At 45.3% G+C, this 22,287-nt stretch overlaps 1 protein-coding gene across 8 annotated transcripts in view; it reads left to right on the top strand.

Annotated features, from left to right (window-relative positions):
* CPNE2 (copine 2) overlaps positions 1-22,287 on the top strand; it is a 157,332-nt gene that overhangs the window by 59,578 nt on the left and 75,467 nt on the right. For 7 of the 8 annotated variants that reach the window (XM_038367856.2, XM_038367855.2, XM_043495233.1 and 4 more), the window contains 3 exons: positions 4,856-5,035; positions 8,950-9,024; positions 21,920-21,991. In XM_038367856.2, the coding sequence (XP_038223784.1) occupies positions 4,856-5,035; positions 8,950-9,024; positions 21,920-21,991 (327 nt within the window). The remainder of the gene's footprint in view (positions 1-4,855; positions 5,036-8,949; positions 9,025-21,919; positions 21,992-22,287) is intronic. The other variant, XM_043495234.1, reaches the window with a different exon arrangement.

The following is a 22,287-nucleotide window of genomic DNA, read 5'->3' as shown; positions in this document are numbered from 1 at the left end:
CTCTTTGAGTTTTCCCTCATGAATCTTTAGCTTCCCGGAAGCATTTTTGAGCCTCTTCTCTGAACTTCCTCTAGTTTGTGTCGATCATCAGAGCTGGTTTTGTAGCTAAGGGGCTAGACAGGCACTTGAGAGATTAGGGTTCAATCCCTGACTTGGCCACAAACTTCCAGGGTGTTCACAGGGCTCAAAAGGGAGCTAGATAGATTCATGGAAGATAGGTCCATCTATGGCTATTAGCCAGGATGGGCAGGAATGGTGTCCCTAGCCTCTGTTTGCCAGAAGCTGGGATTGGGTGACAGGGCATGGATTACTTGGTGATAACCTGTCTGTTCATTCCCTTTGGGGCACCTGCCATTGGCCACTGACAGAGGACAGGATACTGGGCTGGATGGACCTTTGGACTGACCCAGTATGGCCATTCTTATGTTCTTATGGGCAAGTCGCTTCAATCTCTCTGCCTTGTTTCCCCCGCTGTAAAAAATCATTGTTTTTCTTAGTCCTTGCCTGCTGAGAGTATCAGCTTTTTAGAGCAGGGTCATTCTCACTATGTTTATATAGTGCCTGGCCCCAGTGGGGCTGCAGGATCAGTCAGGGTCTCTAGGTCTCATTGCAGCAGAGAAAATGTTTCTGATAATGAAGTTCCAAGATTAGAGTTCACTATCCCCTGGGGGCAGTATACCAGCCAGGTCAGATGTGCGCAGAGTGACGTGCACTTTCCTGAGCCATTGGCCACTTTCTGCCATATCACATGTGCAAACTCACGTCTACTTTGCTATCGGCTGGATCTCTCATGCTCCATTACTGCTTCCTGTATTTCTCCCTCCCATTGTCAGTGTGTTCAGGTTATTTTTCTGCGTTGAATCTGGTTTTATTTTGCTCGTCAACCCCTAGCTTCCTTCATAGGATTTTTCTGTCCTTCCTGGTGTTCGTAACTCCTCTTGGTTTTGGGCCTTAGCCATTTTCAGTGTACTCCCTCTTCGGGATCAGTGAGGACCTTGTATAAAACCAGACCCAACATGATCCCCTGCGTCTCTCCTTCCCCCAACGCAGTATGTTGTTGTTTGTCTGCAATACTTCAGCTGGTTGCCAGTCCTTGTGACTGGGCTCAAGCGCACACTGGCTGGAGCTCAGTTCAAATTCACCTCAACCCTTGTGTTTGGTGTTCTGGGGCATGCATAGGCACAGGAGAACTAGCCGGTGATGCCAAGATGCTGTCACTCTCTTCATCCTCAGCCTTTCTAGTATGGCGAGTTCTGTCGCAGCTAAGCTCGTTAATGAAAACAAAACCTACAGTAGCTTTTTCAGCAGCTAGCTGAGTGGATGCCAGTGTTAGTCCGAACTTCCAAGCAGGAGGGAATGGTTACGTGCTGTTACAGGCAAGGGGACAGCCTTGTGATATGGGCACGCGTTTCGGGTACTGTGTAAATATATTCTCTTCCCCCCACCGGATCCAGCCCTTTGAGCTCTCCACGGGGAGCACTCTCCCGAGACTTCAGGCAGAGTTGTTCATCTCCTCCGGTGACTCGAGCCTGGAATACACACGTGACAGAACAAGAAGCAACGGTCTCAAATTTTAGTGGGGGAGGTCTAGGTTGGATATTAGGGAACACTATTTCACGAGGTGGGTGGTGAAGCACTGGAATGGGTTCCCTAGGGAGGTGGTGGAATCTCCTTCCTTAGAGGTTTTTAAGCCCCGGCTTGACAAAGCCCTGGCTGGGATGATTTAGTTGGGGATTGGTCCTTCTTTGAGCAGGGGGTTGGACTAGATGACCTCCTGAGGTCCCTTCCAACCCTGAGATTTTATGATTCTATGCGTGGTGGGACAACATGGCCTCTTGGCCAACAAGAATACCTGGCACTGAAAGCGCCCAAATGACCAGTCGATGCTAATGCTGCTTCCCAGTTACTCTTTTAAAACTGTGGGAACTTGCAAGGCGGGAAAGGGCCAGTCTGTCCAAAAAGAAAAAATTAAAAAGCCCTGTGTTTGAGAAGGTGAACTGTGGTCCACGGTGAACTAAGGGGCCCTTTCATATTCAATAAGCCCTATTCAGTTAGGAGATGGGGAGAAGGGGACTGAAGTCGAATGGCTAGTGGTTGAGCGTTTGGAAAGAGGAGGAGAGTTTGGCTTCATTGGCAACTTCACAACGAGACAAACATCAGCCGAAGCTTTCTCCCCCCACTTGGCTGGTCTAGGGGGTTGTCTGCATTGTTCTCTGCTGGCCCTGTCCCTAGTTCTCTCTACCTCAGATGATGGACACTCCAGCCCCTCGCCCAGAGCTAGCCTTAGAGCTAACCGAATCACCTGGGTCAGCAGTAAGGAGACTAAGCAGAAGAACTTTAGCTTGGTTTCTAGAAGCTGCCTCCCTGTTAAGAGATCTAGAATTTGTCCCCTTCTTATTCCATTACTTAAGGCCCTTGGTCATAGGAGCCCTTCTGGTTGCTTGAGAGCAGTGCAGGGTTGTGCTGTGCCTGTCAGTCTCCACAGTGCACTGAGCCCAGGATGCTCAAGGCTTGGCTTGTGACCAGCCATTTCCTATGCTCAGGCAGTGCCTTTGGACATCGGATCCGACCCCCTTTTTTCTGCTGCTGTTATACATATGCCTTAGTAACAGGCAGATGTAAAAAGCTTGCATGATGGGAGGGGAATTCTGACTTGGGCACGCATGTAACCCAGAGCTTAGCACAGAGATGACAGTAATTCTAGTGCAATGTAATTGCACAGATCAACAAAAAAGATACCATGCTCTTTCCTTTAAGAAGGGAACTCCCCTCCTTTCTGCTGTAGGAGCAGCCAGTGCACCAGTCTCTGGGTTAGTCATGTGTTGACTTAGGAGCAAGCTATTCACATTTCTTACACGGCACCTTTGTATCCAGGTGATGAGTGTTAAGGCCAACATGGTCAAAGTTGGCACCCAAAATAAGTGGCAGCTTCTTAGTGCTTCTGAAAATCAGGCCACTTATTTTAGGTGCCCAAATACAGAGCTAGGTGCCCTTCTGTAGACAACATCTAGATTTGCTGTGAAAGGCAGGCGTATGTCTCAGTAGGTTGCACTGGGGCTGCTCCCATCCTCAGCCTGTTATGAAGGTAACAATACATTGGAAGCTGTTCTGGGCCAAGCCCTGGCTAGCGCACTGTGTAGGATGGACCAGGGTGGGTTTCAAGAGGGCTGTTGAGAATGTCCCTTCCAGAATCCAGGGCCGATCTGCTGCAGGCACTGGGTTGGGCACAGCACTCACCCACGGAAGGAGGTAAAGGCAGCCCCATCGGCCAGGTACATCCTAATGTTCCGCTGATTTCTAAGTCATGTGGGAATGCCAGAGGGCTGCCGCAAAAGAGCAGCTGTGGTAGAGAACCAGCAGCCGGGAGGTGACGGAAAATCTGTTTCCTTTCAAAGATTTTCAGTTTGAAATACGTCAAGGCGCGGACGTGAAATCCAAACAACACCGCACAACGCGCAAGTCTACCAGCCAGAAAGTGACACCTGCTGCTTTAATATGTAGCTACATCTATCCAGTTCCTCCTTCCCCCCCCCCGCCATCTTCCAAAGGATCCCTTGTTCACCCTACCCCAGTCTCTATTGTTAAGAGCGGGATATTTTGGACAGCAAACCTCAGTGGTAGTACTTGAGACTATCAGCCTTGCCAGCCTTCTCCTGCAAGCATATTGTCCTTCATCGTGCTGGGCTAAATCCATGGGCATTGAGTGTAACGTGTTTATTTTGTGGCAGCCCTGGAAAATAGAAGCCAGAGGAAATAAGGAGGGCTCTGCGCTTCTCGCTCCGATTTTGGAAGAACCTGTTGCTTGTTTGTGTTGTCGATCCTTGGCAGAGACTTTCTGGCTCATAGGTTGGACCTTCAGTAGCTTGGGCCCGACTTGACAACATCTAGGATATATGAAAGTATCTCTGGCCACTTACACAGGCTGATGCTCTGTTTTCAGGCACAGCTGAGGTAATCATACGTGTGGGTTAAGTGCACAATTGTACACCCACTTGGGGTGAAATTCCTTAGGTGAGGAAGCCCAGTGAAAGGCCCTCGGTGCAGTTTAAGCTCTTAGACAAGGGGGCCTGGCTGAGCAGATGTGCTATGGAGACCCCTGCATCTGCTGTTATGGAAGGGCTTTCTGTGTCAGCCCCTCCTAGGCCAGTGCAAAGGGCATAGATGGGGGAGGACCAGGTTTCAGAAGGCATGAGATGTACATTGATCCTTTGGCCCTCGTGGAATATGCAAATCGGGCCTGTCCCAAAGCCCTCTGATGTCAACGCAGAGACTCTTACAGGCTTCAATTAGCTTTGGATCAAGCCCATAGCATGGAGCAGAGGCCCTGTGGAGGGGATACACTGCAGCCCTGTGCTTTGGCCCCGGGACTAGAGCAGGATTTCACCACCTCCACCCTCTGCACTTCACCCTCATGAACCTCTGTTCTCCAGTTTTGAGTCCCATCTCTCATGTGCTGAGTACTAAAGTCCAGGCCCATGGACTTGTGATGTATATCCTGAATGCTGTATGTTTATTTTGGACTTTGATTCTGTAGCTGGTTAATAATTGCTGCAGGGTTTCTGAATGGCAGGGGAGCACATGCAAGGGCTTGTCTACACAGAGAAGCTAATTCGGATTAAGATAGGGTGTGAATTTAAAGTGGAATCGCTATTCCTGATTAACGAAGTGGATTAAGCTTTCAGAGTTAGGCACTTTTATTCCAGAATAACAGCATCTGCATAGAAGAAGTTAATAAGGAATCGTTAGGAATAACTCCCTGTGTAGAGAAGCCCTATGTGAGTGATGGGGTGGATACAGCGTGTACATATCTGGTAGACCTGTTGATCACTTGCTCAAACTCCTTCTCTAATTGCAGATCGACAGGACAGAGACAGCTGTAAATAACCTCAACCCAGCCTTCTCCAAGAAGTTCATCATCAATTACCACTTTGAAGAAGTGCAGAAGCTGAAGTTTGCTCTCTTTGACCAGGACAAGTCGAGCATGCAGCTGTCTGAGCATGACTTCCTGGGAGAATTCTCCTGCACCCTGGGCATGGTGAGTCTACAGCAACGCTGCGCCCCGGCAGTTAACAGACACTTGTGTGGTTCCCTCAGTCAGAAGGATCCCTTACACCAAAAATCACAGCAGTGTTTAGGTTACTCCCAGTCCCAAAGGAGCAGTCACTTACCCCAGGGCCATTGCAGCTTAGATCTCACAAAAGTCAATGCTTGCAGCCAGTCCTATAATAAACTATCTAAAGCTTTATTAACTAGGGAAAGGAAAAAAAGACGGTTATTTACAAGGTTTAAGCAAGTAAACATACACACACAAATGAGTTAGTCTTAAGTTCTAAAAGTTAATAGAAGCTTCTATAATAAGCAAGCTCTGTGTGTCCCTTAGGGCTAACCCAGGCTAAACATTGGGGATTTTCTGCTTCTGCCTAGAAAACCTTGCCCTCAAGAGCCCAAGCAGCATAGAGAGAGAGTTTCTTCTTAGGGATTTTTATTCCCTTTCTCTGACAGGCCTTCTCAGCTGATGGAAGGGAATTAACTTGCATGTTTCCTCTTCATGGGGGACAAGAGACAGCAATCAGCAAAGTCTTTCGTCCTCTTTGATGTTCCACAATAGTTCGCCTGACATTGATGGACCTTCTCTGTTGGGAAGGAAGTAACACCTTCTGCTGGAAGGTGGCATTTTACACTAGTTAATATCTTTCTTCTGTTTACAGAGGACTGCCATGCAAACGCTTAAATATTCCCTTTTTTACATGAGCTACAGATGTTATAAGAGAGATTAATGCATGCAGCAATTTACAAGCATTTCTTAAAGTCTAATCACTAAACACATTCTTATAATTCTAATACCTATTTGAACGATACTAACACATAGATGAGCCAGACTGGTTCCCGCTGTGTATTTGTCAGTGTTCAGTTGAGACCTAGGGGCCTTGGCATGAGCTGGCACCTGGTTTGCCAGCATCACAAGCTTCACATCTACCTGCTGTAGCCTAGATTGTAAGCTCTTTGATGGCAAGACTGCCTTTTCAATAAGGCCAGGTTTACACGCGAGCAGGTTTGCTGGTATAACTCTACTGGCAATCCCTGCTAGTTTAGAAACGGTTTATACTCGCAAAAAGTGTGTGTGCCAGTATAGTTTATACCAGTTCAGCAAGTGAAATAAGTTACACGGGCAAAAACACATTGATGCTGGATAAATCTTACAGAAATATTGCAAAAAATTGCACCCTGGCCACGTAGCTATATTGGCAAGGGTTTCTAGAGTTGGCCTGGCCTACAGATACAGCAATGAGCACAATGGGGCCTTCATCCCTGATTGGGGTTCATAGGGACTACAACAGTAAATATAATTCCTCTTGAAGGGTGACATCAGACCAGTCGCTTTCCCTTTGTTCCTAGTCACTATCACTTCCTAGTGCTGTTTTCCTGTTCCCCAGCAATGTTTCAAATACCCCCTCCAAAAAAAAAAGCCACTCTGTTTTGCTTAGATTCCCATGAAAACTTTTCTCTTCAGTTCTGTCAAAGCCTCTTATAAAGAAAAAATGCCCGACATATTCAACACAAATGACTCTGAGCTCCAGCTGATGTTCTGATTAACTAAGGTCAGTGATTCTCAACCTTTTTTCCCCTAACGGGCCCAATGTTACAATGAAAACGTTTTGGATCACCCTTCCCTCTAGCCATAAAGAGAGGGTTGCAACAAGGCTGTGAGCTCCTGGCCTGTGCCGTGCCCAGGTAAGTTGGCTGTGTGTGTTCTGCACCTGGTGGATTAATGTTGGAATCGAGCCCCCTGACTGGGGCGTCTTGCTGGAGCACAGTTGCTTTGTGGATCTTGATGGTCTTGCAGTGAACAGCAGGTTGTTCCTATGCTTCGCTGTGATGAGCTGGCAGCCCAGAATAATCTTGAGGACAAATTGGAGTGATGACACTTGCTTTGGTGTAACTGACTAGACAAGGTGCAGTGCAGTGGAGAATCAGGCTCACGGACTCACCTGAGGGGGGTAGTGGCTTCTTTCACTGGATTTTGATCACTGCTTTTTGCCCTTGTAGGGTTTTATTAAACCTGCCCAGTTTTGAGGTCCAGGTAGCTATTAGAAGGGATAGGAAGCTGCCTTAGGTACAGATAACCTGGCTCTGGAGAACCACTAGAAAAAGCATTTGACTTCCCCTTTTAATTTCACTTTTGCGTCAGAGTTCTGTCAGATTAGTTTGGAGTGTTTTGTTGCACCTCATTAATTCTGCGGCTGGATTTAAAGGGAAGACTGTTTCGTTCCATGACCCCTAACCACCTCTGCAGCCATGCGAACTAAAAGTATGAGGCATGATCAAATCTCATGCTTCAGGGCACAAGCAGACAGCCTGCCACGGTCAGGAAGGAACTTTTAACCCCTGACGTGCAGTGCTATATAAATGCCTAGTTTCACTGAGGTTTTTTGCCTGTCTCTGAAGCAATGGCTTTTAGCCAGTTCTGGAGCGAAGATATCGGACTAGCTGGAATGATGGCCTGGTCCTGTAAGGAAAATCCTGTAGTCCTTGATACGATGAGACCTGGCTGTGACTTAGACTATGTTTACACTTAAAACTGCATCAGCACGGCTTCAGTGCTTCAGTGTAAACATTCACTACAGTGACGGGAGGGGTTCTTCCATCACAGTAGTGAATCCACCTTCCCAAGAGGCGGTTGCTAGGTTAATGAAAGAATGTTTGCATTAACGTAGTGCTGTCTACTCTGGAGGTTAGATTGCATAGCTGCGTCTCTTAGGGGTGTGGATATTTCATACCGCTAGGGCATGTAGCTATGCTGATGTAAATTTTCCGGGTAGACCCGTCCTTACTGTTGCCTTTCATGTCTCCTTCCTCAATTAGAGGAGAGGTCTGTCTTCCGGAACGGGGAAAGCATTTCCTGTGAGCTCTACTGAGAATCTATGATAAAATCCAGTTAGACCTGTGCCACCATCTCTTATCTCATCTGGGTGGAAAATGCTCTGGTCTAGGATCGGAGCTGGAAATTGCAGGAAAGCACTTTAACTAAGTGAATTTTTCCCTCTAATGCTGCTGCTAGTGCTCAAATTACATATGATGCCGTATTGCAGCTAAGTAGATTGTAGAAGGTTATTTCGGCTTCCGAATGGCTGTTTGCAGGCTTCTTAGGAAGAGAACTGGGAATTATACAATATATATCCACTTCATAGTATGATCAGTGCTGCTCCTCGGTGGGGAGCCTCTGAGGCAAAATGCAAAGTGCCCCTGAAAACTACAGGAGTTTGGGAATGTCCAGTATTCTGCAGGACTGGGCCCTTAGGTAGTGAGGAAATCCGTCATTAACAGAAGAGCAAAATGGGCAGAGAAAGGAATTTTACTGTCATGCTTCTGAGAAGTTATTTAAAACACAGAGGGGGATTTCAAAAAGCAAGTCTGTATCCTAAGCTGGTGCAAATCACTCTAGCTCCATTGACTTCAATAGACCTGTGCCCACTTACACTGGCTGAGGATATGACCCATAGTTTGAATTGGGTACAGTGTTCTTTCACTTGGCCTAAAGCATTGGGTAGTGTTGCTGTGCACCATTTACTAGCTGACACATTCCACCATAGAAACAGCTGCATTTTGAGTGGGGTGAGCTTTTTCCCTGAATATATAGCTTAAGAACCCAGTCTTGTGAGCTGCCAAACACACTCCATTAGACTTCAGGAGGGGCCAACGGTGTTTTGGATAAAACAGGAGCAAGGCCTCTGCTTTTAAATAGCTTTGGGAAGGAAGAACTTGATGCAAATGTGCTTTGGTGAGGACGGTGACATTAATCAAGTACTGTGTTTCTGTGTCCTTTTAAGGTACATTTTGAAAAGGTGCGACTGTGAACATGTCACCAGAATTAGCTAGTTTAGGCGGTGACCAATTCCTCCTCACTTTGCTTTTGATCATTTAGATCTCTGGTTTTTGTGGCTTCCTTAGATTGTCTCAAGCAAGAAGATAACAAGAACGCTACTTCTGGGAAATGGGAAGCCGGCTGGAAAGGGGATGATAACGGTACAGTTACTGATTTATTATATATATTGTGTGTGAATATAAATAATAGACACAGTGTGGTCTGCTTGATAGTGCACTGGATTGGGACCCCGTAGACCTGAGTTCTATTTTCTGCAAGTCACTTCACCTTTCTGAGCTTCCGTTTCCTCTCCTAGCTTTTGTCTATTTAGATTGTAAGCGTTTTGGGATAGGGACTGCCTCTTGCCAGGTGTTTGTACAGTGTTTAGTACAATGGGCCCCTTCTCTCAGCTGGGATCCGGGGGCACTGAAATAACAAAATTTAATCTCTGTGTAAGTACTGAAGTAATATGCTTTTCTTGCCAATGCAAATAGTCTCTCCAAACCTCCCTGAAACAGACTGAGATAAAGGGGTTGATTATATTACCCTGCTGATAATCAGTGGTTTTATTTGTAGTAAGAGGCCAGGACTTACAACTTAGCAACAGGTCTCTTAGCAACAGCATCTCTCGCCTGATGCACAATCCCTCAGGTGGTGGCTTTCCCATTGTTGGTATATTTAGCAATCTTTTCTTTACATGAAGAGGGTTGATTTAGGTCTGATTTTTGACCTTTGGCTCTTCTAAACATTAGATCTGGGCTCTGTCAGATTTTAAGCTGGGTGACAGCAGTCTAGCTGAAGAGCTTTTCCTTCCGTGTTACGTGAGGTGGTTAAAGGGTATTGAAATTAAGACTGGTTTTAAATAGTGTAAAAAAATGGCTAAGCGTGGCTGCTGAAGTGTGTCTGTATAGCTATTCACTGTAGAAACTGGTGAGATGGTCACAGGATTTTGCTAACGTTAAAAGAACATAAGAACAGCCATACTGGGTCAGACCAATGGTCCATCTAACCCAATATCCTGTCTTCTGACAGTGGCCAAATGCCAGGTGCTTCAGAGGGAATGAAGAGAAGAGGTGATCATCAAGCGATCCACCCCCTGTTTGTCCAGTCACAGCATTTGGCAGTCAGAGACTTAGAAGCATCCAGAGAATGGGATTGCATCCCTGACTATCTTGGCTAATAGCCATTGATGGACCTATTCTCCATGAACTTGTCTAGTTCTTTTTTAAATCTAGTTATAGTTTTGGCCTTCACAACATCCTCTGGCAAAGACTTCCACAGACTGACTGTGTGTTGTGTGAAGAAGTACTTCCTTTTGTTTGCTTTAAACCTGCTGCCGATTCATTTCATTGGGTGACTCCTGGTTCTTATGTTCTGTGAAGGAGTAAATAACAGTTCCCTATTCACTGTTTCCGCACCAGTCATGATTATAGAGACCCCTATCATATTCCCCCTTCCACATCTCTCTTTTCTAATATGAACAGTCCCAGTCTTTAATCTCTCCTTGTATGGAACAGCTTCCCTACCCTTAATCAGTTTTGTTGCCCTTTCTATGTACCTTTTTCATTTCTAATGTATCTTTTTTTGAGATAGCGTGACCAGAACTGCATGCAGTATTCAAGGTGTGGGCATACCAGGGATTTATAGAGTGGCGTTCTCATGTTTACTATTTTATTATCTATCCCTTTCCTAATGGTTGTTAACACTGATAGTGTTTTTTAACTTCTACTGCACATTAAGCTGATGTTTTCAGAGAACAATCCACAATGACTCCAAGATTGTTCTTGAGTGGTAACAGAGAACTGAGACCCCATCATTTTGTAATGTATAATTGGGATTACGTTTTCAAATGTGTTGCTTTGCATTTATCTACACTGAATTTTATTTGCCATTTTGTTGCCCGGTCACCCAGTTTTGTGAGATCCCTTTTTAACTCTTCACAACCTGCTTTGGACTTAACTATCTTGAGTACTTTTGTATCATCTGCAAACTTTGCCACCTCACTGTTTGTCTTTTTCCAGATCATTTGTGAATATGTTGAACAGCACTGATCCCTTGGGGGACACCACTATTTACCTCCAGTCTGAAAACTGACCATTTATTTCTACCCTTTGTTTCCTGTCTTTTAACCACTTACTGATCTGATAGAAAATCATCCCTCTTATCCCCTGACTGCTTAGTTTACTTAAGAGCCTTTGGTGAGGGACCTTGTCAAAGGCTTTCAGAAAGTTTAAGTACACTATATCCACTGGATCACCATTGTCAGCATGTTTGTTGACCCCCCTCAAAGAATTCTAATAAATAGGTGAGGAATGATTTTCCTTTACAAAAGCCATGTTGACTCTCTCCTAACAAATCATGTTCATCTATGTGTCTGGTAATTCTTTTCTTTACTATAGTTTCAACTAGTTTGCCTGGCACTGAAGTTGCCAGGATTGCTTCTGGAGCCTTTTTAAAAAATCTTAAAGGTGAAAGAAAATGCAATGGGAAAATTAATGAGCAGTACCTAATTCACATGTCTTTCCTGATTAAGTCTCTCTCCACCCCTGTGCTTGGCACTTACTTTGGAAGAATTGAGCCAGATTAAAGGGTCACTTGTCAAGTTTAAAAAAACACATTTGTTTCAAAAAATAATTCCTTATCTCTTGCTAAGACCTTGGATTACTAAAACTGAAAGGGGTTTAAATGTCTAATTCACTCTGTACAATTTATGTAATTTACTATTTTGCATTTCAATCAGGTAGGGTGGTGAAAATAGACTAGTTAAACTTAACTTTGCTTCTAGTCCGTTTCTCTTTCTGGTTCTCATACATAATGCTGCAGTGTTTAAACAGTGTTGCAATGTTAGCATGGCAAACACTGGAATGCAATAATCTTCCACATAAACAGTAACATGAAAACACCCTACTGTTTTTGGCTCTTGTAAACATTAGGTTGCACAAAACATGAAGTTTGGACCTGTGGTGTTCCTTTAACTTTTTTAAGAAAGTATTGTTTCTGTAAAAGTGGTGACTGCATTAGAAGTGCCTAAGGCCGCTATAAGAGATGTTAATGTCAAATGCTGGTCCTGTCTCTTTGGATTTTCCCTCTGTTAATTTAAACTCCCCCACCACCATGTTTGTGGGGATTTAATTTGGGATCTTCAGCACAGGTGTCTTCCACTTAAACTAAAGGCTACTCTACACTAGAAGCCCTACATCGGTGCAGCTGCACTGCTGTAGCGCATCTGGTAAAGATGTGCTGTGCCGATGGGAGAAGCGGCATAATAAACCTACCCCCATGAGAGATGGTAACTATGTGTGCGAGAGAAGTTCTCTTGCCAACATAGCACTGTCCACACCGACGCTTAGGTTGGTGTAATTTACGTCGCTCAGGGGTGTGAAGTATGTGGTAGTGTAGATATAATCCTGGCCTAAAGGATTAACTCTGCTAGCAGTTGTAGGCTCTTATCCTCTGGGCCAACCATGAGGAGGTGACACAGATCCCTGAGCCAGCATGTTACGTGAGCAGTAGGTAGTTACTTAGTGACTAGGCGCTATCTACCTGGCTTTTACTCAAGCATGAGGTATATCCTGGGTATCTCTGAATATGGATATTTCTTCTATCAGGTTCCGAGTCCCATATGTCTGGGAGATGGAGAGCAGTTGTCTTTAATGGAAGATGGAGCAGGGATATGTTAGTGTCTGTGCTGAAGCAGCTGGCTGCTCCTTTTATTCTCGGAGCTCTTGGTCGCTGTCTGGGAGCTCTTTCTGTTTCAGTCCTGCCAGCCCTCTCGCTGCTCCTCCGGATTCTGTGTGCATCCCTCCGAGGGTCCCCTGCCGAGTCTGAATCTCCACATTCCTTTCTGCCTGGCTAGGCTGGCGGCCCTGCTGGCTGCTTCATTATGCAAATGAATCCCATGTGAATGCACTGTGCTGTGGAGGGCTTTCGTCTCCCTTCCTGATGAGCAGCTTGAAAGGAATCATTGAATATTTTGGAAGAGATCTTCATCTCTGCCCAGATCGCCCGCCGTGTGCGCAGCCAATTGCCAGTCCAGGAGTGGGGGTAGAGGGTGGGTAAGTAAAGTGGCTATAGAAGGTCCACTGGCAGATGGCATCACTTAGTTATCCTGAGTGCTTCAAACGTTCAAAGCACTGGCCCATACATTAACCAGTCCTTACACATCCCCCGTCCCATGAGTAGTTGTTTTCCTCATGTTACCTATGGGGAACTGAGGAACGTGGAGTTTAAAGACAGAGTTTACAGAAGCATCTCAGTGACTGAGGAGCACAGTCCCCGTTAATTCACACACATCCTGAACCATTCTTCACTCTTGGGAACACACCAGCATCCTCGTAATACCTGTGCCACTGCAAGGCACGGGAACTTGTGCTCCTAAATCATCACGTAGGTGCTTTTGAAATGTCCACCCCCAGTGTCTTGGCCAATGTCCCGAGGCTTGTCAGCATCAGAGCTGGGAACTCTTGGTGTCATGAGTAGGACTGGCTGCAACTTGGGATTTTTGGTTCCTGGGATATTTCAAAATTTGACTTAGTTCTGATGTGGAGCTGCGGATCCTGAAATCCCATGTTACCTAGGACTCCACCAGGAAGCCAGGCAGGGTTCTCTGCAAAAGTCCATCGAACTTGAACTATTCTCGCAAAACATTTCAGGTTTGACAAACCAGCATTATCCAATGAAACTGTCATCGGAAAATTCCTGGCCAGCTCTGCTCACGAGTGATCTGGTTGGTTGACTGCAACGCTGTGATCGTTCTGTTTCCAGTGTAGTCGTTCACTGGAATTATGCTTTTCTAACTTTGCTTTCTGCAAGCAGTTGAGAGTAAGTGCTTCAGGTTTGCTTTCCACGAGCTTTTGTGCCAGCAATACCCAGTGGAGACACTCGGGGAAGGCAGACGCAAAGGGAGTGCAAATACGACTGGAGTGACTGATTCCAACGTTCTAACAAATATTTATAGGAAAATGTTCATTCCAGTACAGTATTCATGCAGGCCTACTGCTAAGTGTATATCAATTGTGATTACCTTCTAAATGACTAGACCAAAGGGCCACTGAAAAGGATCCTGCCCGTGAGGTTTTTGTGGAGGGGAAGGAATTTAATGCCTAAATCATGTTTAGAGTAAATAGAGAGATTCAGTTAATTAAAGAAGCTGCTTTAAAAAATAAATGGCCCTGTGCAAAGTGTCCCATGTGTGATAAGGTTGACCTTGGAAACTTGGGTGTCTGTTGCAAATTGTGCATTGACAAAGCCCCTTCCTTGTGTTCAGGGTGTGGAAGAATTTCCAGTGTGTGTGTGGATGATGTTGAGAAGCAAAAGGAAGCTAGCGGAGGTATGATGCGTGAATCTAATGGGAAACCTTCTAGCAGTGTGTGTTGGAAGGAGATTTATTTTAATGTTGTGTTTAAGAGGAGAGTGACTGCAGAATGTGTCTGCTGCTCTCTATTGTTCTGGTAGGTCTAATTAGGAGTAATGGATAAAGATTCACTTACCCTGAGCACCAGAGCTGGGATTTTTTTAAAAGTATCCAAAGAGAGCCAGCCCCATCCAGCAAGGGTCAGGTTTACACCAAGAGCAGGCTGCTTTTGGAAAAGTCCAAGAATGAGCTGCCATGGAGACTGGAATCCTTTAGAATTGTGGGCCCTATCTGCTGCCCGTGCTGGGTACCTCTCATGAGCGACCAGAAAACTTGGAACTCTAGGAGAGTCCAGTCTGTGCTTTCGCTAGCTCAAAACTCACATAAATTATTGGTTTTTAAAAGAACCAGAACTAGAGGCCAGTCTGGCATGTGGCAAACAGAACCCTCAGCTGGGATGTTACATCAGCACTGTATCGTACAGCAGACCCCTTCTCCCAGATGACTGCAAGCAAGTTGGACTAACACGTCTTACCAGCCCGCGTCACCAGTCTAGTTCAGGCTGGGTTTATTCCCTGTGCTTTTCCTTACTGAATGAGACTCTACAGTTCTTGACTTAGCGTTGATCTGGAATAAGGTCAGTACACACTCCCTGTAGCTCAGCTCAGAGAAATACAGAGTGGCATTTGCACGCTGATCTGTCCTTTTGATTTATTCTTGCTGCTTTTGGGAAGAGCATCTCTGGCTGACATGTCCCTGTATCTTGTGCCTCATGGATTGTCTCAAACTGGGCCTTATACATTGTAGCATACTGCCAAATATGGGACTGAAATACTCTGACTGGTACCTCTGAATTGTCTCCTCTTGGCTGGAGGCTGGTGTGGCCGGACCATCAGCAGTACCGGGGCTGCAGGTGTCAGCGTTGCAGGTGAACCCCAGAACTGAGAGCGAAAGCCACCTACGTGGGTCGTCGCTCCTGGGGGCCAGGATGGGGAGGGGAAACTTTCTGCCCAGCTATAGCAAGCGGAGTTGGCCGGGGTGCATCATGGTCTGTTCGGGGCATCTGCATGGAGCCAGGATCACCTCCATCACTTACCGCTCATGGGAAGTCCCCCTCCTCCCGTTCACAGCGGGATGTGGTGGCTATTGTGGCTCGGAGTGAGGCCTGAGCAGGGAAAGTGCAGGAAACTCCTGCTCCGGTTTTCCAGCCAAGGCCCCTGAATCACTTGCTTTGCACCTGTGAGTTATTCACTCCTCTCTGTGCTCCCTTTGCTTGCTCTTCCGTGACACAGCTCACAAGGAAGACCACAGCTACCATCCTTATAACCCCCTCAGCTAACATGGGTCCGCGTGGAAGGGACTTTTTCTCAGTCCTTTGTGACGGCTTTGCAGGTTTTCCGGGTAAGTGAAGGCTCCCCCGTGATGTGTTGCTGCTTCGGAGACCCCCAGTGGGATGTGCAGTGCCCAGGTCACTAGAGCTGCTGCTCGTGAGTCCTCAGAGCCATTCAGAACTGGGATGAAGCAACCTTCTCTGGCTCTCCCACTCTCTGGAGTGAGTCACTTTGCCAGCGACAGACTCCCCACAGGTGCTGGGTCACCTACTCTCTCCTCCCACTCCTGTTAATGAGCCAGTGACCTCCCTGTCCCCAACATTTGGCCAGTCGCTCTTTCTTGGGGTGCTAAGTCTTTTCTACCAGAGTGTCCCTCCTTTGAATACAGGGGCCAAATTTTCAAGGACCCTTCTCTGAAAAACGTATAGGTGGACCTATGTGCGCCTACAGAATGGGCAGTCATGGCAAAGGGGTAAATTCTCCCCTAAGCTCTGTACAATGCTTGAAGCTTGTGCAAGGGTTTCATACCACAATCGGGGCATGGGCCATACTTCCAGTTGGAAGACCATCTGAATTTGTAGGTAGGGGGGTTAATTATGTGGGGTTTTCCCCAAGCATGGGCAGGGAAGAGGTGTAAAATAATTTCAGTCCCCAATGTCACTTATGCAGCTTAACTTTTTATCCAAGGAGATAAGGCTGCCTGGTCACAGAACCTCTCTACTACAAAGGTGTGTGCTTCCAAAGCAGGAGCAGTCACTTGTTAGGTTGTTAATAGTTGCGGTGCTTTGAGTCAGACTTGGGATGGGCCCAGAGCGAGCGCAAAATGAAAGGGGAATGTGGAGACAACAAGCGAAAGATACAGCGGTCATGGGAGCAGCTGCCATTCCCACCCTGCTGCAGCATCTATGTGCACGGTATCGGGTCATGCACACTGCCTTCCCAGGTCTTAGCCTTATTAGCAAAGAAATGAATGCTATACAGCCTAAATTCCAGCCCCAGCCTTGGCTTTGTGTCCCTCCTGTAGGGCCTTCCATGCTAGACTCTTTTTAATTTTCTGCCCACCATCATTATCCCCGCATTAGAGAGGGGAAGTAACTTACCTCAGATCACACAACACATCTATCACCGAGCCAGGACTAGAACCCAGGTCTCCTGACTCTCAGCCTGATGGTTTATCCATTAAGGCATACTGCCTCTTCTTAAAGCATTATCTTTAGCCTTCAGCAGCTTTACAGGCTCCTTACTCATAGGCGTGACACATTCTCCTCCTAGCTCTGGCCGTTGGACTTTGCATGTAGAGGGCAGATAGTTACGTATTTGATCCTGAGAAGGGTGAAAGATAATCGTGAGAGTGCAGCCCTGTGCTTAGCATCTCCTCCCTGGAGCTGCAGACAGCCTGTTGTAACACACTAACCAACAGAGTCCTGGTGCCTCTCTGATGGCCAGACCGCCTACAGAGATCAGAGTCCGTTATCACTTCCAGATATACAGGCCTGGTTCTTGAGCCATTAATGCTTTTAAATCCAGAGGTCCTGGATTCAGTCCTGGCAACTGACTCATCCATGGGTGTCCTTACAGTGCGAAACATGCCCGCCTTGACTGTTCTGTCCATCCTCCTGAAGCATCCGGTCTCCTGTGTGCTTCTGCAGTGAAATCTTCACTTCTGTGCTGGGCCGTGCGGGGGCCGTATAGTCCCCTTGAACTACACACAATACATTTTGTTATTAGGAAGTTCAGCATGTACCATAATACAGTCAGCATCGCCCGAAGCGTGCGTGTTGTCTCTGTCTCCTAGAACAGAGGTCTATACTTCAAGTGCTTTGTTCTAATAGTTGTTCAGAGGCCATAAATGATACTCTAGCCCAGCTGTCTGAAGAGACACGACAGGCTATAACTCTCTCCTGGCCTCTGCATTTTTCTGAAGCAGTAAGAGTCCTCTGATTGCTCCTTCTGACAAAAATTGTCCCTTGATTTCCCAAGTTTCGTAATGATCTAGATGTGATTATACTTCCTCTTAAACACTCATGCAGGGATCTTGCACCAGGGAACGCTCTGAAATATTATCATACTAATACAAATCAAAATGTGTATTTCTACCCTTCTGAGTTCCCTGGAGCTTGAGTGTCTTCAGCTGCTGTTTCATACCCCTGTGTTCTGCTGCCACCACCCGCCGCAACGCCAGGAGTTTGTCGTGCCTGGCAATACCCTCTGTCACACATTGGAGGTGGCACTAGACAGCAGGATGCAGTGGAAGAGGATGGGTTGGGAGGGGGACAGCTCTTAGAGGAAGATGAAACTTAAAAAAAAAAACCAAACAGCAGTAGTGATTCAGACAATCACTGGTAACATAAATAACTTTATATTTTTTTGTTATAAAACGTTCCCTTTCTTAAAATACCAAAAAACACATTAAAGCATATTCCAGACAAAACCAGCCCACTGGTTTTGGCAGTGAAAGCCATTTTTAAGTTTATAGGAGGATGAAAAATGCCTCTTTAACTCATTGTGTGCTGGGCTACATTCATGCCTGGTATAACTTGAGTAGCAACAATGGATGATTTGGGCCCTTGGGGCCAGATCCTCAGCTGGTGAAAATTGGTGTCCACTGACTTACAGTAGTGACATGTCTGCCCCGTTGTATGTGATAGCCTAGTAAACTGAAAGCAGGTTAAAAAGTTTGCCTGTGAGGAATCCAATTGATCTGGCTGGGAGCAGGAACTGAACTTTTGCATCTATTTAAACCTCTCAAATGCTGGGATGATAAATGGAAATGCAGATTCTATCCAAAGTCATAGATACGGTTGGGGAAGCAATTTGCATTTGCAGAAAAGACCCCATCGAGCTTAACTTTCTAATGTCTAGGATCCTTTTGTATGACATTAATGAAAGACAAGGTGAGTGAGGTAATATCTGTTATTGGACCAACTTCTGTTGGTGAGAGAGACAACCTTTCGAGCCTACACAGAGCTCTTCTTCAGGTCTCTCTCACCAACAGAAATTGATCCTGATTTAGAGGGTGGCCCCGGGTTCCCCTACAAGTCACTACTGGAGCGGCACACTCAGGATAGCCCATTTAGAGGCGACTGGAAGCAGATGTTGATGTTACCCCAGAAGGGGGAGAACTTTAATGTGACTTAGCTGGAGGGCTAAGCCATGAAGAGAAAAGAGCTGCAGCTCCTGACACATGAGAAGCCACGGAGTAAGTGAGGGGCATGATGGGCTGAGTAACCGCAGGAAGTGGCATCAGACCAGGTGGCAGAGCTAATTCCCTAGATGAGCCACAAGGAAGCACCATTGAGCAGTTAGTAGAGGTGATCCCGTCACAATACCCCAAATTTAAAAAAAAACAAAACATTGAGGACCAAAAAAGTACAAATATGGTTAAACAACAGAGCAAAAGAGGAGGTTAGACATGCTTTAAAAATTGAAAGTCAAATTTTACTGAGGAAAATAGAAAGGAACGTGAACTCTGGCAGGTCAAAGGTAAGAGTTTAATTAGGCAGGCCAAAAAAGACTTTGAAGAGCAGCTAGCAAAGGACACAAAAACTAACAACAAACTTTTTTTTTTAAATACATCAGAAGCAGGGAGCCGGCCAAATGATCAGTGGGGCCACTGGACAATCAAGGTGCTAAAGGAGCACTCAAGGAAGATGAGACCATTGTGGAGAAGTTAGATGAATTCTTCGCATTGGTCTGGAGAGGATGTGAGGGAGATTCCCACGCCTGTGCCATTCTTTTTAGGTGATAAATCTGAGGAACCGTCTCAGATTGAAATGTCAGTGGAGGAGGTTTTGGAACAAATTGATAAATTAAGCAATAGTAAGTCACCAGGACCTGATGATTGTCACTCAAAAGTTCTGAAGTAACTCAAATATGAAATTACAGAACTACTAACTGTTAGCCTCTGTACAGATGACTGGAGGATAGCTAATGTAATGATTTTTTAAAAAGGCTGCAGAGACAATCCTGGTGATTACGGGCCAGTAAACCTAACTTCAGTACCAGGGGAAATGGTTGAAACTATAGTAAAGAAAAGAATTGTGAGACACATAGACAAACGTGATATGTTGGGGAGGAGTCAACATGGCTTTTGTAAAGGGAACTCATGCCTCACCAATCTATTAAAATTGGTGGGGGGTGGGGGGCAACAAACACGTGGACTAGGTGATCCAGTTTACACGGTGTATTTGGACTTTCAGAAAGCCTCAACATATTCATAAATGATCTAGGAAAAATGATCTTATGTAAACAGCGAGGAGGCAAAGTTTGCAGATGATACAAAATTACTCATGATAGCTAAGTTCAAAGCAGACTGCAGAGAGTTACAAAGGAATCTTGCAAAACTGAGTGACTGGGTAACAAAATGGCAGATGAAATTAAATGTTGGTCAATGAAAAGTAATGAACATTGGAAAACATAATCCCAACTGCACATACAAAATGATGGAGTCTAAATTAGCTGTTGTCACTCAGGAAAGAGATCTTGGAGTCCTCGTAGATAGTTTTCTGAAAACATCAGCTTAATGAGCAGCAGCGGTCAAAAAAGTGAACAGAATGTTAAGAACCATTAGGAAAGGGATACATAATAAGACAGAAAATATCATAATGCCACTGTATAAATCCATGGTACGCCCACATCCTGAATACTGCATGTGGTTCTGGTTGCCCCATCTGAAAAAAGATAGATTAGAATTGGAAAAGGTACAGAGAAGGGCGACAAAAATGCGTAGGGGTATGGAACAGCTTCCATATGAGAAGAGATTAAAAAGACTGGGACTGACTAGCTTAGAAAAGAGATGACTAAGGGGAGAGATATGACAGAATTCTCTCAAATCCTGAATGGTGTGGAGAAAGTGAAGGAAGGAAGTCTTACTTATCCCTTCACATTACACAAAAACCAGGGGTCACCCAATGAAATTAATAGGCAACAGGTTTAAAACGAATAAAAGGAAGTACTTCTTCACACAACGCACAGTCAACCTGTGGAACTTGTCAGGGGATGTTGTGAAGGCCAAAATTATAGCTGGATTCACAAAAGAATCTGATAAATTCCTGAAGGATAGGTCCATCGATGGCTATTAGCCAAGATGGTCAGGGACTGAACTCTACGCTTTGGGTGTCCCTAAACCTCTGACTTCCAAAAGCTGGGAGTGGATGACAGGGGTTGATGGATCTGTCGGACGACAGGATACAGGGCTGGATAGACAATTGGTCTGACCCAATATGTCTGTTCTTATGATGATAACCAGCTGCACTTGGCTCAAGCCCAACAGAAGTTCCATAACTCACTAATTTTATTCTAATCATTTTGGGAAGCAAAGGTTGTTGGAGGAAAAAAAGCTATTTTCAATGTCACTTTTCCAAGGCTAGGGCAGGAGGCAAATTGAGGGGGGAAATGCAACATATTGCATTGATGCCAGCGATATTATTCCCATGGAATTATTTTTCTTTCTACCAGTTTGATTTCACAGAAGCTTTTTGGGTGAAATCTAAATGGGACAAAAGAGAAAATGGCCCAACCTGCATTTGCAAATGGGTGCAATGTTTGAGTTATGGATGTTGTACTGAAGCTTGACGTGGGAAGACTAGAGAACAGAGCGAATCAGCCATCTGGTCAGATCTTCTGTGGAGTTGGAAAGTGGGAGGCAGGGATTCTGGAAATAAGCGTTAGGTGGATGTACTAAAGTAACTCAGCAGCTGTACAACAAAGAACCAGTATGTCTAGGCTATGGGGTAAAGGAGACTAGATTTCAGTTTTAAGTTTCAAAGACGCTGAGCAGTACTAGTGGGGAGTAGTGGAGGGGAAGGATGGTTCCTTCTGACTCCTCCATATCTCCTTCTGAATCCTGGTAGCAACACTTGGAGGCCCATCCTGCAACTGGGTCTGTCTGAGTTCAGTGGGGCTGCATATGGGTGAATGGATGCAGACATTTGTATCCAATTGCAGGATCAGGGCCATAGATGGTTTTAATTATGGGTCATGTGTATAAATCAACCTTGTAAATTTCTCCATTGAGTGAGGAGTTGATGTTTTTATAAACTTAATCGTATTTTTTTGTTTTTTCATTAACAATTATAGTAAAAGGCTGGGGGGACATAGACTTGTGTCTGGACTAGTAAAATTACCTACAGTTTGACAAGGGTGGTATTAGTCTTAACTCTGGGTGTATTTTTAGGGTTTGTAAGGAGTTTATTTGAGAACAGGTTTTATTCAGCTTGCAGTGATGCATCTCATTCTAAATAGTAAATGATTAAACAAACCAAAAAAGGCCTAACATGCTCTCTCCTAGTTCTGGCTTTGGAATCTCCTGCAATTAATCAGTGAATTTAATTTTCATTCTAAAAATAAATAAAACTTTCTCTTGTCTTTCAGATAGCTGCCCAAGAGCTGTCAGATAACAGAGTGATCACTCTGAGCATGGCTGGCAGAAAACTGGATAAAAAGGTGTGTGGGCGTTTTATTCCCAATGTGCAAATGTTAAACTTCTTTATCTGCTATGGGATCCTGAAAATCATTCCTTGTAAAGGTATCAGTGACTCACGATAACCTAATGGATAGAGCATTGGATTGGGACTCAATAGACCTGAGGTCCATTTCCATCTCTATCATTGGCCTGCTGGGTACTGGGGCAAGTCATATTGTCTCCCTGTGCCTCAGTTTCCCCATCTGTAAAATGGGGATACTGATGTCCTTTGAAAATTGCTTTGAGATCTGCTGATGAAAAGGGCTGCAGTGGAGCG

Source organism: Dermochelys coriacea, chromosome 12 (assembly GCF_009764565.3).
Source record: "Dermochelys coriacea isolate rDerCor1 chromosome 12, rDerCor1.pri.v4, whole genome shotgun sequence".
In the NCBI taxonomy this organism is placed as follows: domain Eukaryota; kingdom Metazoa; phylum Chordata; order Testudines; family Dermochelyidae; genus Dermochelys; species Dermochelys coriacea.
Note: the sequence above shows the minus strand (reverse complement) of the source record. Positions and strands in the feature narration are given on the sequence as shown.